This window comes from Mugil cephalus, chromosome 9, assembly GCF_022458985.1.
Source record: "Mugil cephalus isolate CIBA_MC_2020 chromosome 9, CIBA_Mcephalus_1.1, whole genome shotgun sequence".
Taxonomy (NCBI): domain Eukaryota; kingdom Metazoa; phylum Chordata; class Actinopteri; order Mugiliformes; family Mugilidae; genus Mugil; species Mugil cephalus.
Genome location: NC_061778.1, coordinates 28297677 through 28316705, shown reverse-complemented (window position 1 = coordinate 28316705; position 19029 = coordinate 28297677). Strand labels below are relative to the sequence as shown.

Sequence of the window (19029 nt, the reverse complement as noted above, 5' to 3'; positions counted from 1 at the left end):
AGGAAAATTCAGATATATCAAGAGTGTGCATGACCTTGCGTTCAAAGAGTGCGTACACCAAAACATGTGGTGTAAGTTCTTCCTCACCGCAGAGTTCAAACGTATAAACAGTGAAAACATTGAAATCTTCGTCGGCTGCGTACGCACGTACAATATCTACAGCTGTTGATCCTTTGGCAACACTTAGAGGTGATGCTGGGAAACTGTCATAATACTGTAATGGCAACACTTGGAACACACTGGAAGTGGGCAGCCTTCCTGTGCTTCATATCCACCTTGATATTGGACCACTTCTTTGTCAGATAAGTGTGTGGACATCTGTGATCTTAATCCCGTGTGAATCGGCCACATCCGTAATTTGTAAATTCATAATTGCACCATAAATAATTTTGGTCCTGACATAAAACTAATCCAGTGTGATTCAGCATCTCCATGATTTCTTGTCACTTAAGAATAATGAAGGATGTGCTATGAATCAAAGTTTGGACAGATGTTTGGGAGCAAAGTGAGGATGTCGCTAAAATCTTAACCTGTTCAGACCTGGGAGGAAATAATTAAAACGACCATTAATGTGTAAATCTGTGTATGTGGGGCTGATTTAAATACGGATTTGCTTTCTGTGACGTTCTTTTTTCCCCACCCTACTCATCCTTTTGTTTTAATTTTCTGATTACGCAGAGCAGAGATTTAAAATGATTTGCGTATTTAAATGGGGCTGCGGTTTATATGGCTATTTTTAGGTTTTTGCAAAGCATGGGGATTATCAATAGAATTTAATGTCCTTTGTAAACTGTCCTGCTTCACATTGCAGTCCAGGTGGTGGTGGTAATGCACCTAACAGTTGTTTGCCAACTGCCATTAAACAAGATGAAGAAATGGGGGTGTGGGGTACTCTAAATTCCACATTGACTGGGACACAAGGGAAAAGTGCTTGCATTCTTGTGTATGCACAAGATATTCTTTATACATCACTATTTGTGGTTGAGCAGCATTTTCTGGTTTTGAGCATGCGCCCATTTTTAGTATGAAATCCACACAAGTCTTTGTACTTGAGGCCCCTGATGTTTGGGCATAAGGTGCGGGGTCCAGTGACACTTCTGTGGGACAATTTGAAGGAGGGAGAACCTCAGACCCTTTGGATTATGTAAATGGATTTGTTACAGGCTATATCGATCCCAGGAGGTGGCTGGTCCATATTCTGTGTTGAAGTAGGTTTCAGACCAGAATTATGTGATTGCTAAACCCAACTGTAGGTCCTCCACTCAGCTCTGCTATGCAATCTTGTTGAAGTCCTATCATGCCCGTACTGGCCAGTAAGCTGCTCAGGAGCAGGTATTAGAGGTCCATCCTGCCTGTTTGTCGGTGTCTGTGTCCCCTGTTGTGGCAGAGCAAGGGGGTGATGATGTGTTGGGCACTGATAACGCCATGCTGTATAATCAGCTGAAAAATTAGGAGTCTCAAGTTCAATCTGCTGAAAGGTTACTGGCAAGTTCCATTGTTGGAGAGGGCATGGGAGATTGCTGCGTTTGTTACACCCACTGGGTTGTTTCCTTATCAGGTGATGCCATTTGGTTTAAGAAATGCACCAGTGACCTTCCAGCACTTGATCAAGGTTGTTGGAGACCAGGAAGGTTGCTTGGTGTACCTTGATGATGTGGTTATCTACTCTGATGAGTGGGATGTGCATCTGAACCGCATTGAGAAGCTTTTTACACGCTTGGCTGATGCTTGTTTGACTATTAACCTGGATAAATATAAGTTTTCGAAAGCTATGGTCTCTTATTTGAGTGGTGTTGTAGAGCAAGGCAAAGTCTGTCCGGCACGTGCAAAAGTCCAAGCGACTGATAGCTATGCTCCACCAGAAACTAAGGAGGAACTGATGTGTTTTTTTTAACCTAGTGGGGTTCTATCTGGCTAGCAAATTGCTACAAGACACTCAAACACACGGCATACAGCTGGTTTCAGGAGTCTGCCTGACTTGGGCCACGGCCACATGTACGAAAACAATCCGGTTTTCCTTGGCGTTGTGTCAAGTATTTCTCTGTAATTGTCAATCTATTGCGAAACCACATTTAGTTTTAAAAAGGCTGAGTAGTACATTTCCCAGGTCTATGTGTGGCACTGTTTCTGCTAGGGACCTCAGCCAAAAAAAGAAAGAACATGTGTATCAACCTTGCATGCTGTATACAAACATACAGTCCAGATTACAGTCTGGAATACTTTTATTCTCATCGTAGTAGCGAAACAACAGTATATATTGGCCAACCAACAAGGGTCAATATCTGATGCAGCACTGTCACAAGCCTGTAGTCCGCCAGTAATGTTGTTGTTGCTATGAGACATCGGGAGCGACAGTGGGGCAACATCATTGAGTTCGTATCAGGCTGTTCACACGAATGAAAAAAGGATCTGCAGAGGCTCCATATGTGTCTTTTTCACCCTGGGACCTGGATTCAAAGGGGTACGGTTCCAGTCTCAGATCTGGATCCGTCACTGACGGGTGAGCATGGTTTAAATGCCACAGCCTCCCTGAGTATTGATGCTGACCATGTCCATTCTTTTATGACCACAGTGTACCCATCTTCTTCCAGCTACTTCCAGCAGGATAATGCACCATGTCACAAAGCTCATATGGTCTCAAACTGGTTTCTTAAACATTACGAGTTCATTGTACTCCAATGGCCTCCACAGTCACCACATAGAGCACCTTTGGGATGTGGTGGAATGGGAGATTCGCATCATAGATGTGCAGCTGACAAATCTGCAGCAACTGCGTGATGCTATTATGTCAATATGGACCAAAAGTTCTGAGGAATGTTTCCAACACCTTGTTGAACGTATGCCACAAAGCAAAGCTGTTTTTTTTTTTTGTTTTTTTTTGTTTTTATTTTGTTTTTTTTGCCGAGGAGAGGAGGGAGGGGCAAGACAACTGTATAGGTGGAGGTGATGATGATTGGCTAAGGTGGAGCAATGCTGAGTGTGGAGGAAAAGTCCTGTCACTGGTTGGGCCGGGTCAACCCGGGTTTTTCTCTCTGACATTGATATATCTGCCTGTTATGTTCTGACTCAACGGCCTGACAGACTGTATCATTGTAGGAGCAGCTCAAAAACAAGTTTTGGTCTACTCCCATAAAGACTGATGTCTGAAGGGCAGAGATTTTGTTCCTTTTTTTCTAACAAATGAAATGTGTTGTTACATGATTGTTAATGGCAGCACATAGGTGAACGGCGACTGTGTTTATATACAGCTTGTATAGTCATCTTCCACACTTTTTAACGATCTTGGCAGCGCTCTGCATCCAAGAAAAGGGAGGATTTGGCGGCAGATATGCAGGACACAGTGATTTATTCTAATATTAGCAGCCTTTGAAAGAGCGGGGGTTTGATCGGTCCATTCTTCAAATCATCAACAAACTGCAACTTTTTCTGCAATGTACGTGATGATGTATGAGGGAGGAAAAAACAGGCAAGCAAGCACAACAGGCACAGCAGGACTTTTGCCCGATGTGAAAGCGCACCAAAGGCAAGTCGACCCAGGTCTGACACGGCATTGGGGTGGGGTGCAAATTGCAATGTTAAAAGTTCTGTGTAAGTACATATTTATGCAATTATACTTTATGCAATTGGCTTGTGAAACCTATTAAGACAAAAATCCAAATTATTAGACATATTTAAACTTAAAAAAAAAGAAGAGTAATGCAATAGTTACTTTCCCTGGTAACTAGTTACTTTTATAGTGGAGTAATTCAGTTACTAACTCAGTTACTTTTTGGGAGAAGTAACTAGTAACTATAACTAATTACTTTTTAAAAGTAAAATGCCCAACACTAGTTCTGAAGGAAAAGAAATATTACCTTTTTAGGTACACCTTGCAAAAGGTATACCTAAAAATGTAATATTTCTTTTTAAAAGTAACGTGCCCAACACTGGTTCTGAAGGCAAAGAAATATTACCTTTTTACCTAATAAAGTGGCTGAGTGTAGAGTTTTATTGGTATTGATATCGCTGAATTTTTAATTAGAACTTGTTTTACAGTTTTATGTAAGATAAAATAGTTGAATGAGTGTGATCAGGTTACAACCAGTTATAGCCATGCTGTAGCCTGGTTCCAAAGGAGCATTTTTAGAGAAGTCTGAGGATGTTTTTCTATTGTAACTTTAAATTCACATCTTCTACACATACTAGTCCTCACTCTTATGTTAGGGTACAAAGATATTGTTGCGCATAAGTCAAGTAATGAACTTTGTCACCAATGAAATGTTCAAATTTGATTAACGCAATTTCCTCTACAGACACTTCTTGTAGTGTAGTTGTGTGTGAATAGTTTGTTATGCCTGATGCTGGTCTCCGGTCCTCTGGTGGGTGGAATACATGCACTACCATCACGCTTTGTCAAGCTTACCAATGTTTTTGACGATTTTGAGGCCAGTTGCTTGGGAGCTTTCTCCATTCTTCAGCAGTCTGAAAAGAAAAAAACACATTTGGAAGTAGAAATAGTTCGTAGATATTAAATTTTCTGATTCATCATATACTTTTAAATATTCAAACATTGCAGATAAATCCTCTGCAGTGTTAATTTCATTCATTTAACCCAACAGAGTGAACAATCAAGATTACACTTTACAATATACAGTACACAACACTGAGCCTTTCATCTCAATTGATTTGTTGTTTTGTGCAGAAAGTGCTGAAACCATTTCATGGTTTTGTTAATATGTAATTACCAGAATTCCACAGTTCAAGCTTTATAAAAATGTCAAATTTTTCACTCGATTTTTTTAATGTAATTTTGTCTGACCTGAGGTTGATGTTATCATGATCTGCTCCGTCTGAAGTGGGCTGTTGTGAGTTCATAGCTTTCCCTCTGGTCTCCTGTACAGTGCAAGTTTCAGCTGTTTGCTCAGAAAGCTTTTTTATGTCTTCACTATGAATGCTGTGAGTCCGGTAAGTGATTGTGTCAGATGTAAAATCTCTATGCTGAATGTTGGAGGCAGCAGGTGTGTCAGTCATGTCCAGACTCCTCCCTCCTCCCACTTCTTCTCTTCTCAAATTCAGAACGTCGCTGTCGTAAAGAGCATGTCTGCTGCTGGCCTCGTTGTTGTTTGGCAACACAGCTTTGGAATGATGGAGCTGTGATGAAAGCTCAGTCCTATTTTACAGGAAAAGAAAATTTAGAAACACATACAATATTCAGTAAGAACAAATTCTTACAAAAGATCTTTGTGTTTATCAGGGATGCCCCCCTAAAGTAATTCTGGGCCATCCCTTTTGTATTTACTATATGTCTTTCTGTTCTGTCTGCAAAAATGCTTGCATAGGCAAAAGCCCGATACCATAGCAGCCAATGCAATGTGATCTGGGAAACTTTATGTTTTGGTTCCATGTCATTTTTGAGTGGTGTCATGCTGGTTAAACATGGCAACACATTTTTTTTTACCTCACTGTCCACATTTTATAATTCCCATTCCACACTGTATACATAGGATGTACTTATATTTTGATTATCCTCTATATATTTTTCAGAGTGCTGTTATTTTTGTATATTTTGTATAATGCTTCAAATTTGATATTGTATTGCTTTTTGTTTAATTCCACGCTACTGTGACACGGAACTTTCCCATATGTGGGATAAATAAACAATGTCTTCCTACATTTATTGTCCATTAATAAAGCTGTAAATTTAGTTATCCCGTTCACTGATATGTTTTTGTTCAAGATGGACTCTGTAATAACTTTATCTAAACTTTATACACTGCCTGGCAAAAAACGGTCATGGTCCTGCCGTTCCTTGTTTTTGTTCTCTCCCTCTGTTTTCTCTCCCTGTCACCTTCAATAGGCTCACCTGGGCAGGAGACTGGTGAGAGCACCCGACCCAGCTGCAGCTAATCCTAATCAAGCGCACTTTAAAATGATTGCCATGGCTTCCCTCCAGTGCCAGATAATTCCACGTCACTTGGTCTGTGCCTGAGCTTCGGCATTGCCTACAGTAAAGCCAGATTTCCATACGCGGCCTACCTCCACACCGCCCCGCACCGCCCACTTTAAATTGCTATTTCCATTTCCTGAATTGGGGCCGAAAATGTGACGTAGAATGCTGCTTACGACTGATTGGTCAGAAAAAAAAAAATCAGCGCAAGGTACAAAGCAGGATGTTTTGGTTGTGACTAGAGATGAGCGTTTTTGCGTTTTTGTTGTGTAAGCTGCTCACTTTCAACTTTCTGCTCTCGTGTCGTACATTTTTTTTAAATGATGACTGCAAAAATATTGTCGTTATGGACCAACCCGAAGATGAGGGCTTTTCTGTTATTGTTGGGAGAAGAGATATACGGCGGGAGTTGGACTCTGAACGACAAGGTTTTCCAGCAGATCGCGGCTGAGATGGCCAAACTTGGCTTTATCAGGACGGTAAAACAAATAAAGGAAGAAGCTTAAAAAATTGAAGGACGATTATCGGGCAGCCAAGGGGCACAACAATACGAGTGGTGCTGATCAAAAGGTCCTGAAATGGTATGAAGAGATGGACGCGATATAAGGCCACAGACCAGGGAGCACCGGTAGGGAAGCTTGCCTTGAATCCACCGTTGGCGCAGTCCTCCGCTAAGTTTTTGTTCTGAGCCCTGGTCTTGCAGGAGTGCAGCCACGACACTAACCGAAGTCTACCTCAACAGCCCCGCGGGACTGCAGGTAGGCTAAGAAACTAAAGTGAATAAATAATGCATGAAATGTTTTTTTTTTTTTTTTTTTTTTTTTTTCCTTCCACGTTTCAGTTTGTAAATAACGAAAAACCTTAACGGTAATACATTAAGGAGGCAAACACGGTTTTGATGTAGCTTAGCTAATTTGCTATATCAGTTGTAAAGTAACTAATAATGTTCAATTAAACAGAATCGATATTGTGTTTGTAATGTTGACCTCGGTTAAACAGGTTATTTGACAAAGAAAACACAGAATTTGTGTGTTAGCTATCTTTAACTCCCGCCCGAAGTTACGTTGCTACTGGGTAACTGTGTACTAAGTGTATGTTTATGTTGTATGTAGTTGTGGAAGATCTACAGCAATGCTGTTCAAAGAACAGTACGAAGGAAAGAAGAAATGCGTCAAACTAAATGAAGCCTCATACTCGGAATTTCGCAAGGAGGGTAAGTTAATGTGCCTGCCTCTTGTAGCCTAAACTATAGGTAACGTTAGCTATATTGTGTACTTGGGCAATGGACTTGTTTTCCCATTGTTTTACATGAAAACATTTTTATAATATTATAAATAGTAATTAACATAAGTACATTTTCTTTTTTTTTCTTGAAGTTATCTGGCTATCAGACTTCTGTCTGACCTATCCATAAAAAAGATGTATAGTTTAGTAATATTTTTGTGTTATCTTGCAGTCGGTTCGAAACCTATAAGAGCACTCTGGTCCAGCCCAGCAGAGGCAGCCCTACATCCTGGCAGTTGGCATCACAGGAACAAACATCCATGATTACTACATTGTGATGGATGGTGAGCTCCTTCCCTGCAAGGCCAGGTCTTCCCTATCAGCCTTTGATGAACTCTTCAAGACACATTATGTGTACAGCCTGTACACATTTGTGCAGCACAGTTTTTCACAGCATTTTCATTTTTATCATGTCAGACAGGGAAATCCAGAAAATGTTTCCATGCTGAAAGTTGATGAGTTGCTCCTGTTTAAGCTGTTTGATCTGCAAACAACGTATGGTTTTGAAGGAGATGATCGTATGTGGTGCCTGTGCATGTTTTTGTATAAGAAATATGTTAAGATTTATTAAAGATGTTATATTTTCATGAAACTCTTGTGTGGACTATAAATTCCTCAAGTGTTAACAATTCACCTCAAAAGTGTGATAGAGTACATTGTCACTCTCAGAGTATTAAATAATCAGCTCTGCAAAGTGCTCTAAATTACTTACTTAGAGTATAAATTTTACACTCTGGGAGTTCTAGGTTTACACTGCAAGTGTCAAAAAACACTGAAGTAGTGTCTAAATGTACCAGTGACCCTCTCAGAGGGTTCAAATGTAACTCTTTATTTGGAGTAAATGTGTTACACTTTTGATGGTGTTCAGCGAACAAAGCCGGAGTTAAATATACACCTATAGAGTACAATGTACACTGCGATTTTTGCTGTGCAGGCAAAACTGCAACTACTTAAAATCAAATCTATTAAGAAAAGTTCTTTGGACTGAATTGTCTGTTTTTTATTTTTCCATTAAAGATCGTGACAAAATCGAAATCGTGATTTTATTTTTAAAAAATCATGATATGATATTTTTGCCATATTGCCCACCTCTAGTTGGAACATAACTTTACTCTGTAGACTGCTGTTGCTAGTAGCAACAAGCGTTGGTGTGGCTAAAGCCCAAAAAAACGGGGGTAGCGGGGGTCTAAGCAATGGAAAATGTAGTTTAAAAAAAAAGCTGTGGAGGTAGGGCGTCAATGGAAATCCGGCTAAAGATAACTTTTAAACATCCCGTCTGATGAAGACACTGGAGGGACCTATACTGGAACATCTCCGCTCTAAGGCCCCTTCCATGGACCCACAGCAGTTTGCCTACCATCTTAATGTGGGTGTGGAGGATGCTGTTATCTTCCCACTAGATCAAACTCTTTCTCACCTGGAAAACCACAGCAGCACTGTGAGAATCACCTTTTTTGATTTTTCAAGTGCTTTCAACACCCAGCCAGTGATTCTGACGGGCAAACTGGAGAGGATGGGTGGTTGGACCACCAGCTGACTGAATAGATCCTGGACTACCTCACATTACCTACACACTACCTCCATTTCGCACGTTTTCTGCCTTCATTTTATCCCAGGGGACCATGGCTACACCCTGAGAATGTGGCTGTTGAGCCCTCTTACCAACCCCGGCACCAACCAAGACAGGAGGTCATTGTACGACCTCCAGTCCCGACCTCGGGCAGTGGTGGAGAAGGCAATCGGCCCACTGACGGGACACTGGCGCTGCTTGGACAGGTCACGGGGAGTGCTGCTCTTGCCCCAGTGGTCCTGTGAGAGGCTTTTAGCACCATCTCCCGCAATGCCCTGCGGACCACCATCTGACACCTCTCTTCCCATGAAGTGGGCTCCTTCCAGGACCTCTGGAGCACTCCATCCTTCACCTCAATCTTTGCAAATAGTCCTTTAGTGGCAGACGAGCATTCAACGACATCATTCCACTGTGGCTTTTGTCCTTATTCCACCTGATGCAGCACTTGTTGCAGATCAGCCTCCTGTTCCTGCTGCGCACTCCATTTGAGTGAGTCAAAATCTGCATCTCTCTGCAGATAGGCCCAACTTAATCATGCTTGGCCTAGCTCTTCCGCACAGAGCTCTTTTTCACTCGGCTCCCTCTTCTCACAGTATCAACAGCTATTGAGAGCACAGGGGCACCGGGACATGGTGTCAGCATTGGCATGGTGAGCTCCAGCCCCGTATTCCACTACAAAACGTACGGTGCCAATTCTTCCAGCCAGCAACCAATTTGTCCTTGACATTAACCACTGGAGGGCATACAGTGGTCAGCTCGGACAGAGAAGAGCAGGCCGCACTGGCTGCCCTTCACAGTGGTTTCTCACAATAGCAAGAAGTTCTCTGCATGTCACACAATAGCGATGTTCAGCTTTGTTGAAAGTTTTGCTGAAGTATGCCACCACTTTCTCCCCCTCCGCCCCCACCTGGCTCAACACTGCCCCCATCCCAACATAGCTGTTATCTGTGTCCAGGACAAATGGCAGGTTGGGGACCGGGGGAATGAGGATGGGAGACTCTGTCAAGGCCTTCTTCAAAGAGCTGAAGGCCTGCTCATACTCAGCTGTCCAGGAAAAATCACTGTCTTTCTGCTGCAGGTGGAACAGGGGCACAGCTATGCATGAGAAGCCACGCACAAACCGCTTGTAGTAGGATGCCAGTCCAATGAAGTTCTTTAACTCTCGCAAGTTGGTAGGGGTTGGCCAATCCCTCACTGCGCGCACTTTCTCCTCCAAGGTGCCAATGCCCTCTACCCCAACCCTGTGCCCCAGAAACTCAAGCTCTTTTCTCATAAAGCACACTTGTACGGGTGAAGCTTTAGGTCAGCCCCTGACATTCTCTGTAGAATCCGCCGCAAGGCCTCCAGGGTTGTGTGGCTGGGTCATTGCACAGGCCGAAGCAAAGGACTCAAAACTGCCACAACCCTCTGCTGGTACAGAAAGCAGTCTTTGGTCTGGCTTCAGGGCTGAGGGGCACCTGCCAATACCCTCTGCGTAGGTGTAATGAGGAGAGCCACGACGAGCCGGATACCAAATCCAGAAACTCATCAATGCGGGGCAGTGGGTACGAGTCCTTCTTGTTCACACTGTTTAGTGGCCTGTAGTCAACACAGAACCTCATCTTCAAACTCTTTTTCTTATTGACCATCACAACCCGTGAGGCCCATGGGCTGTCAGATGGCTTAATAATGCCAGCCTTTTGCATCTCGTCAATCGCACTGTGAGCAGCAGCCTGATGTGCCGGAGGAAGACGACAGGGGTGTGTCTTGATGGGCCGTGCATCACCAGTGTCATTGTTGTGCTGCACAAGATGCGTCAGGCCCACTTCATCCTCTGTCACAGCAAAAATGTCCTTAAACTCCAACAATATCTACCACAGTTCCTCTTGCTGCCCGGGTTCTAGGTTAACACAGTTGTGTTTCTGCGTTACCTCTCTCACTGCTGCCAGCCTGCCAACTTAACACTCCCTAAACTCATGGAGACTTTAGACGAGTGTGGTCAAAAAACAGGTTAGAAATTAAACATGGCTAAGTCACAAATACTCTTTTAATTACACACAAAGTAAAGATTTTAGGCTGAAATATAAAGCGAAGTGGGAAGCAAAATCCATAAAATACTCGGAAGTATTTATTAGTCAGAATGTTGATAAAATCTATGAAATAAACTAATAAAAACTAATAAATGATAAGATATAGGAAGTTATTAAAAAAATCGTCCACACTGGGGTTAGACTTTACTTCAAGGATTGAGGCAGTGAAAATGAGCATGCTGCCAAGGTTGTTGGACAAACAGTTATCAAGGTTTATATGGGCTGGAGCACGACCAAGGGTAAAATTTAAAAAACTTCAAATTGACAAAGATCACGGAGGTCTTGTAGTACCAAATCCAAAGGAATACTGTCTGTGAAGGTTCTCGGTCATCCAGGTCATGGTAATCCAAAAAAGCGTTGAATAAGGTCAGCTGGACTTGTTTAATTTCTTGAAGACGTTTTGCCATTCATCCAAGTAGCTTCTTCAGTTCTTTTAAACTAGTGGGAAATTGAGGTTTAAATAGGTATAAACTCTGTGGGTAACACCAACCCAAAACTTGCTTGACCAGAAACTGGGGTCACTAATTACCGTAATGGCTGGTACTTACCTGTCCTTGAATGGGGGGAAACTGTGTGCCTAGGCTACTTACCCTATGAATAGAGCTCTAAAAAGGCTACTGTCATGGGAGCCTGGAGGCTCAAAGTGTGAATGTTGTTGGAACTTCTTGGGGACAGAAGTCAAAACTGAATTTATAAATAGTTGGTAAATTAAATATCAGTCCACCTCCTCTGTTTAGAGAAGGTTTTTCCACTTTGACATGGATGGCTTCCTTAACTCCTCTCTCAAACCATCTGTCCTCTCTGGCCAGGACTTTGACGTTGGTATCTTCAAAGGAGTGTCCTTTGTCCTTCAGGTGGAGGTGGACTGCTGAGTCGTTTCCTAATGAGCTGGCTCTCCTGTGTTGGGCCATGCATTTGTGGATGGGTTGTTTTGTTTCCCCAATGTACAAGTCTGTACATTCCTCACTACACTGAACAGCATACACTACATTACTCTGTTTTTGTCTAGGTGTTTTGTCTTTGGGGTGGACCAGTTTCTGTCTTAGTGTGTTGCCAGGTTTGAAATAAACTGGGATGTTGTGTACTATTATGATGCCCAAATTAGATACTTTGTCTGCTGGTGCTCTCCGGAATACCAAGCTATGGAAGCTGTGGAAGCACATTGAATTAAACATGGCTAATTCTCAACCTCAAACCAGGTTAGGTGAGAAAGAACATAAGGGAGACTAATAAAATGTAATACTGGAGAACACATTAAACAACTGGTATGAGATAGTTAAAAAATATAAATTAGGAGACAGTAAACTTCTGATTTGGCCTTTTCAAACATCTCAGTTTAGTCCCGGACAAACTGACATCACGTTTGCAAGGTGGAGAGATAAGGGGATTACAACAATGTGTATCTCCTGGAGGGGAAAACTTTTAAATCTTTTGAAAAACTCAAAAGAGAATTTGATTTAGATAATGGTGACCTGTTGAGATGCTGACAGCTAAGACTTTCTATGAGACAGAAAAAAAAGGAGTTTCTGCCAAAGGAAACGAAGTGATTGAAATATTTACTAATGCATAGAAATGTACACCTGTAAAGATCGTCTCTAAGTTGTATAGAGGTCTATAAAAACAAAATGGAAGAAACTCATTGTATGTGAAATTGAAATGGGAGCTAGAACTTAACATTAAACTGTTCGAGAATTATTGGCATTTTATGTGCAGAACCCAGAAAACCTCCGCCAGCTCTACAAGATGGAGGGAGTTTGGATGGAAGAATTTAATTCACTTCATCACACCTTCATCAAAAATAAACAATTGGGTGAACAGCAGCAATGTTGTAAACAATGTGGGCAGATGAGTGCCAATCACGCTCATGTTTTCTGGTCATGTGTAAAATTGCAAGGGTTCTAAAAGCCTCTATCAGGCATTCCCACCTAAAGGAAATACAAATAAACCCCTCGCAATTATGGGAATGTGACAAAAACACGAACATTTCATGTAGTGCTTTTACTAACTTCACCACTTTAAGAGCCACACAGCCACACAGTTGTACAACAAAAACTCAGAGAGCTATAAGCCAAAGAGTCGCGAAAATAACATTGGCAAAATCATAACGTATCTCTTACCTCTACTGTTTTGTGATTAACAGTTATGTTCGCGCTCATATAAAACGCTGTTAATGGCTTCTCCTATGACTGTCGGCGATTACTTTTTTGAAACTGTTGTTTTTTATATAGTGACATATCAGTGAAACTAAATTAGTTTTTCAGACCGGTACCTGTTAAAGATCAAATGCCACATATGATACAAAAATGTGACAAAAAGGTTTAATTTGTGATTCCATCTGGTCATAAATGGGCTAAAACATCTCCAAAATTGTTCAGATTACTCACCAGATTTTTTATTACTAATTCAAATTTAAACTGGGCTAGTAACCCACATATCAGGGGTGGTTTTTACTCTAAATGTATGTGAAATTACTCTGATGACAAATAACACCTATGATATTAACATATTCATTTATAATATCGTGCATATGGGGTAAAGATGCCAGACTCAGTGCTTAGTTCATTGCACCTTTTAATTACTCATAGTGACTTGTATCTGTTAATAATTGTGTCATATTCTTGTCACTTTACTTAGAGCTGACAAATAGCACTTACGACACTGCATAGCTGTTTATAACTGTGTGCTGTAGGGAGATGTATACATTATTATAACTTTATTACATATACTTATAACTACAGATATAAAGCACTATAGGCGAAGTCAAAACTCATTATGCATCACTATACACATTTAGCAAAGCAAAGTAGTTATGATGCATCATTAAATGAACAAGTGACTAGGCAGATATTGACATATATATAATGCACTATTCAGGTTAAAATTATAGTCATTCATTACCAGTTGTCATAATGCATCATGAAGTTGGTTATGACGATTTGTGAATATGTATAGATGATAATAATGACCATTATAATGCTTTATAGACACCTTATAAATTATTATGAGTTCATTCATAGGGCGCTATAAATACAACATCTCTAGAAACACTTATTTCATGACAAGAAATGCAAATCTGAAACCTATATAATATATAATACTTCACAGGAATCACTACATGGGACATAAATTGGCAGAATTGAGAGAATCATCAGAATTCTGCACAAACTGCATACAAAACAAACCGGAAAGTTATCTCCACACATTCTGGCACTGCGCTCCTGTTGAACAATTCTGGAGCAAGGTCACTAAATCATTTTCCGTCTATGTCTCCCTCCCTCTGCTTACTTGGTGACACATCTGCAAATAACCTGACCAACCCAAACAATAAACTTGTCCTGGTAGCCCTAACCAATGCCAGGAAAACTATCCTCATGAACAGGAAGTCCAAACACAACATAAATATTACTCACTGGAAAAATCTATTAACCGACTTAATCTCAATGGTATCAACAGTCTGCAAGGGAACCCCTGTCTATTTGGTCACCACTCATTTTCTCCTCACAAAGCTGTTCCTCAAGATGAATGAGAATCAATTCCACGAGTAGTGTCATCATCATCACATATCCCACTACACTTTGTTATAATGGCATACCCACAATATTACTAACTTTAATTTACCTTTCCTATGGAGCCTATCCCAGCTGCCCCAGAGGCAGGGTACACCCTGGACAGGTCTTTTGGACAGGTCTTTTGCATATACATACATTCCAACACATAGACAAACAATCATTAGCACTCACTCACACTTAGGGTCAATTTAGGGTCACTCTTTGGAGGTGGGAGGAAACTGGAGTACCCAGAGAAAACCCATGCAGGGACAGGGACAACATGGAACTCAAATGATAATAATAATAATTGTTATTATTGCAACTGCTGTTATTTTCTGGTACTAAGATCTTGGGTCCCTGCTGGGCTGCACCTGGCGGACCTGGCCTGGGGTCTCCTAGTTTCTTGTCCTCCCCATTTTCTGCCCTGGACTGCTCTTGTGTGACACATTGCACATCACTGCTTTTTTTTTTTGCATTGTACTCCAGTAGAGAAAAATAAAGAGGAAACCACAATCAATGTCATTAGTCATATGACCAAACCACTGACACACTGCTTTGATGCATTACTTGTTCATTATTCAAGGACTCAATGACACAATGCTCGACTAGTGGACAATAAAATGTAATGCAATGAAGATGTGTCTTCTATTGGTTCATACTTGTATTGGACTTGATTTTTCATGCACAATCTATGTGTAGCTATGTATAGCTGTGTGGTAAAATGCATAAATATAACAATAACATAACATCTATGACAACTTGAACCTGTGCCTCATTATCACAAGACCACAGCCTTTTCAATATACCACATGCCCCCACACAATCCATATTTCATGACATTTCAGCTTTTCAAAGTAATGCTGTTGTTTTTGTTTTGCAATATACCTATTCATATTTTCGTTTTTCGAGTTCATCTTGAAATGAAATAAGAAGCAATCCTATCACAACCCTGTTTCTTGTAATTGAAGTATTTTGAGTCAAACTAAATATTCTGTACCTTCACACAAACTGAACAGGTGTGTGCTTATTGTCTAATAGACATAATAAGCTCAGAGTACCAAGTATTAAGTGTAAAAGAGATGTGTGCAATGTTTTAATAACCGGTGTATGTGCTTGTTTGTTTTCTGGGTGTGTATGTGTGATGGGGTTGAGCAGTGAAGGCATGCAATCTCACCGTCTAGTCCCTGGCAACAAAGGTGATTTGTTGGATAAGAGAGCATTACAAGAGGAGGTGCCTGCTCTGTTGGAGGGACTGTGGTCCAAACCAGTTCTTGTAGAGTCTGGACAGAGAAAGTCAAGTCAATCAATTTCTAAAGTATACTTAAAAACCTCAGTTGAACCAGTTGCTGTACAAGCAGAACAATATAAATAAATCAACAATTCCCATTAAAACAAATAAATATGAGCTAAATATGCAATAAAACATCAAATAAAACAAAAGCAGCAACTGCCAATTAAAAAAGAAATAGAGAAACCTGTAAAAAGAGAAACGCATCTTTATAATCAAGTACAGTTTTGAGGAATAAAAAGATTATGTTGTTATTATTTTTCTCCCGTCAGTCACTTCTCGCAGACAATCTCTCTCCCTCTCTTTTTTTTCTCTCAAACACTTATAACACGCGGTACAATGTGACATTGTTTCGGTCTTATTTAAGCAAGGGATATACATAATGAATCACAGATTTCAGCATGTGGCATCTGCTCTCAAAAAAAAAAAAAAAAAAGTTGGTATAAAGGTTGGTTATATAGTCCTTCTCTGCACACAGGACAAAGTCTGATTATATTGGTTTCAGAACCAATAATGACTCATAAAGATTACAACATAGTATGTAGTTCATGGAGGTGCTCACAGAGTCCTCTTCAACATCACAAAACATCTTTCATGCCTGTTGAGTGTTTCCTCAACAAAATATTTAGCATAGAAAAAAACTGAGTGTGGCCCTGAGCAAAGTTGAAAATTGAGTATAAAGCTTTTATACTTTGTATAATTAAAAAACAAAAACAAACAAAAAAACAAGTTATACAGACTACACTGAAAAGGCAATTTAAATGCAACAAGTACATTATTTGTGAGATTCTGTTCTTTTTTTATTATTGTTCTTTAGCTTGATGACATATTTGCAATATCATCTAGTCAATGGAGGATCCTGGGCAATATGTATGGAAAAGGTGTTCTATTGGAGCCACAAATCTATGGCTGTAATATAAATATTTTCTTTAAAAAATAACCTAATTTCCCATCAGGGATGAATAAAGTTATCTATCGATCTATCGCCAATAGACCGATAGATCGATCTATAATAAAGAAACAAACAAGTGTTCCATTTTGTTAAGATCATTTTCTTGAAGATTGCACATCTCCCAAATTCTTTGAGACTGGGATTTGTCATGCAAATAGTGTAAACATTATTTTGCTTCTACAGTACATTTAAACATTATATCTCACTCACACATTACAAAAGTCAGAGATGTTACTTTACCTATTCGTAACTTTATTCCTGACATGGTGGCAGAAGTTATTACGATTTGTCATTTAAAACATTTTTTTCAATTTTCTTCACTGAAGAAGGATATTAGAATAAATTAGAATTACTTTGAAACACACACACACACACACACAAGATATTTCCATGAAGCAAATAATGTGAATTATTTTAAACACCTTGTAAAAAACTGATTCTATTTGATATATGATAATTTGAATGACCTCTGTCCAAACATTGGTAAACAGGACTGCACATTTCACAGTGTTTGTTGATACGTTGCATTTATATAAATAGAAGGCAAAAACGGAGCTGGCATAGCTGCTTATGTTTTATTCAGTATTAAATGACCTACTGTATATCATTCATGCAATATTAATGCAGCAGCATGCTGTGACAAAAATAACAAAGGAATAATTAATTTAAATGATGTTTGATTTATTGATTAAAGATTTATTTAAGCAGACTACTTTACGTATTGTTCATGTCTTAGAAATAATCCAATCACTGTTATTTCTTACTTAGGTTTACTTTAATTGACATACCATCAATAGAGTGTGAAATCATTCTTGCATGTAATGAACAGTTTGGCTACATCTTGAATCTCTGTGGTCTGGTCTTTATTCATTATACATGAGCTCAAACTGAAATAGTATGCTATCATATTCCGGATGAAATGCAAAGAGCAAAGTTCCCACTGTCCAAGCAAATTATTAATAATGCTAAGTGTGATAAGATAAGCATATCTTGATTAAATAATGATTTTGTTTAGATCCTGGCTTTTCAACTTATCTGTGACTGAATTTTGTTATGTTTTACAACCATAATGATTTAAAATTTACATAAGATATTTGTAGATTTCAACAAGATCTCATGTATATTGTGGACAGGTTTGATTGTAGGTATAATGTTAAGATAAAACCTTAAAATCACTGTTTGATATCATGAAGTATGAAGTTTCCCATATGAAAATGCAAGTATTACTCAACAGTGTGTGCCATTCAGACAGAACCAGTTTCTCAAGATATATTCTGTAAAGAACTCCTAGGAAGAGGGATCTCTATAGAGGAATAGGAGTACCAAGCCTTTGTTCCACTTCAACAATAAAATTGACAAAAGGACAACAGTAAAGAACTGCAGTAGTCAGTGTCTACAAAGATTCCATTACCAAAGCGGGGTTAGACCGTTACCATGAATGTGCAATACTATGTTTTCCTGTAAAAACTCTGAATCTGTTGAAGTTGAAACGTTTTGCCCTAGAGCAAAAACTGTCAATTTAAATGGAAACTAGTTTCATCATTAGTTGTTATTACTGTTAAATTGCAAGCACAGCTGGGGGCTGATGTTTTCTTACTTTGAGACTGTTCAGCTGAGACCAGCCTCTTCTTTCGCATTGACCGGTAAAAGCGTGAGTTCCTGCGGATAGGCTCTCTGCTAAAACCAGTGTTGGGGTCTTCCTCATCAACGTCCTCCTCATGGCTTGATTGAACCACAGCTGCTGGATGTTTGTTCTGGACTTCCTGTGACTTCTGTCCCCACTTACCCCTGAACAGGGCAGTTACAGACATTGTAAATAATTGTTGTTTCTTCTTTTAAAAATCGGAAGTGGGAAATATTTGCTCGACTCTGAGAAAAACAGGTAAAAGGAAGTTGTCATAATTAGTCCAAATCCAGGAGTAATCCATGTCCAGGGAGGGGAAATTATGGTGAAGAATAAATCCAGAAAATGAGTACACTAACAACAAGAAATGCTCCGGTGATCCTTTCACCCTCCTATCAGTGGAACAGTATGTTGTTATCTATAAAAGAAGCCTGTGGAAACAGGAGAGTGTGTTTCTGCCTAAGATGTAATTATTGCATTTATGACTCTCTCTCATTCCTGCCCTTTATCCCTTCTGTTTGACTCCCTCCCCCTTTCTCTCTTTTTATACACCACCCAGTTATGTGGTGACATTCCTGAACTCAACCTTGCTGTACCAGCTTCGCTCTCTGTTCTAAAACTCTCATTGTTGTGGAACCAGAAAAGCCAGCTGCGAACTGCCTGTTCAGTTCTCACTGCTTGAAGAGTTTCTAAGAGCACTTCACAAAATCTGTTCATGTTCTTGCTCTTGGGCCTTTCTTTGTCAGGAAGTTTATTGCTAAGCGCAAT

The 19029-nt window shown here is 40.0% G+C and overlaps 1 protein-coding gene and 1 long non-coding RNA gene across 3 annotated transcripts in view; one reads left to right on the top strand and one right to left on the bottom strand.

Moving 5' to 3' along the window:
• Nucleotides 1-18757, bottom strand: part of ngef (neuronal guanine nucleotide exchange factor) — a 96364-nt gene extending 77607 nt beyond the window's left edge. For both annotated transcript variants that reach the window (XM_047593555.1, XM_047593556.1), the window contains exons 1-4: nucleotides 18235-18757; nucleotides 15572-15677; nucleotides 4799-5149; nucleotides 4403-4461 (exon numbers count right to left, since the gene is read on the bottom strand). In XM_047593555.1, coding sequence (XP_047449511.1) covers nucleotides 4403-4461; nucleotides 4799-5149; nucleotides 15572-15677; nucleotides 18235-18448 — 730 coding nt within the window. In that variant the 5' untranslated portion in view covers nucleotides 18449-18757. The remainder of the gene's footprint in view (nucleotides 1-4402; nucleotides 4462-4798; nucleotides 5150-15571; nucleotides 15678-18234) is intronic.
• Nucleotides 5169-10747, top strand: LOC125013170. Its single transcript, XR_007113367.1, has 3 exons — nucleotides 5169-6684; nucleotides 7039-7139; nucleotides 7383-10747. It is a non-coding gene; the product is annotated as an uncharacterized LOC125013170 (long non-coding RNA).
• Nucleotides 18758-19029: the final 272 nt, after the last annotated feature.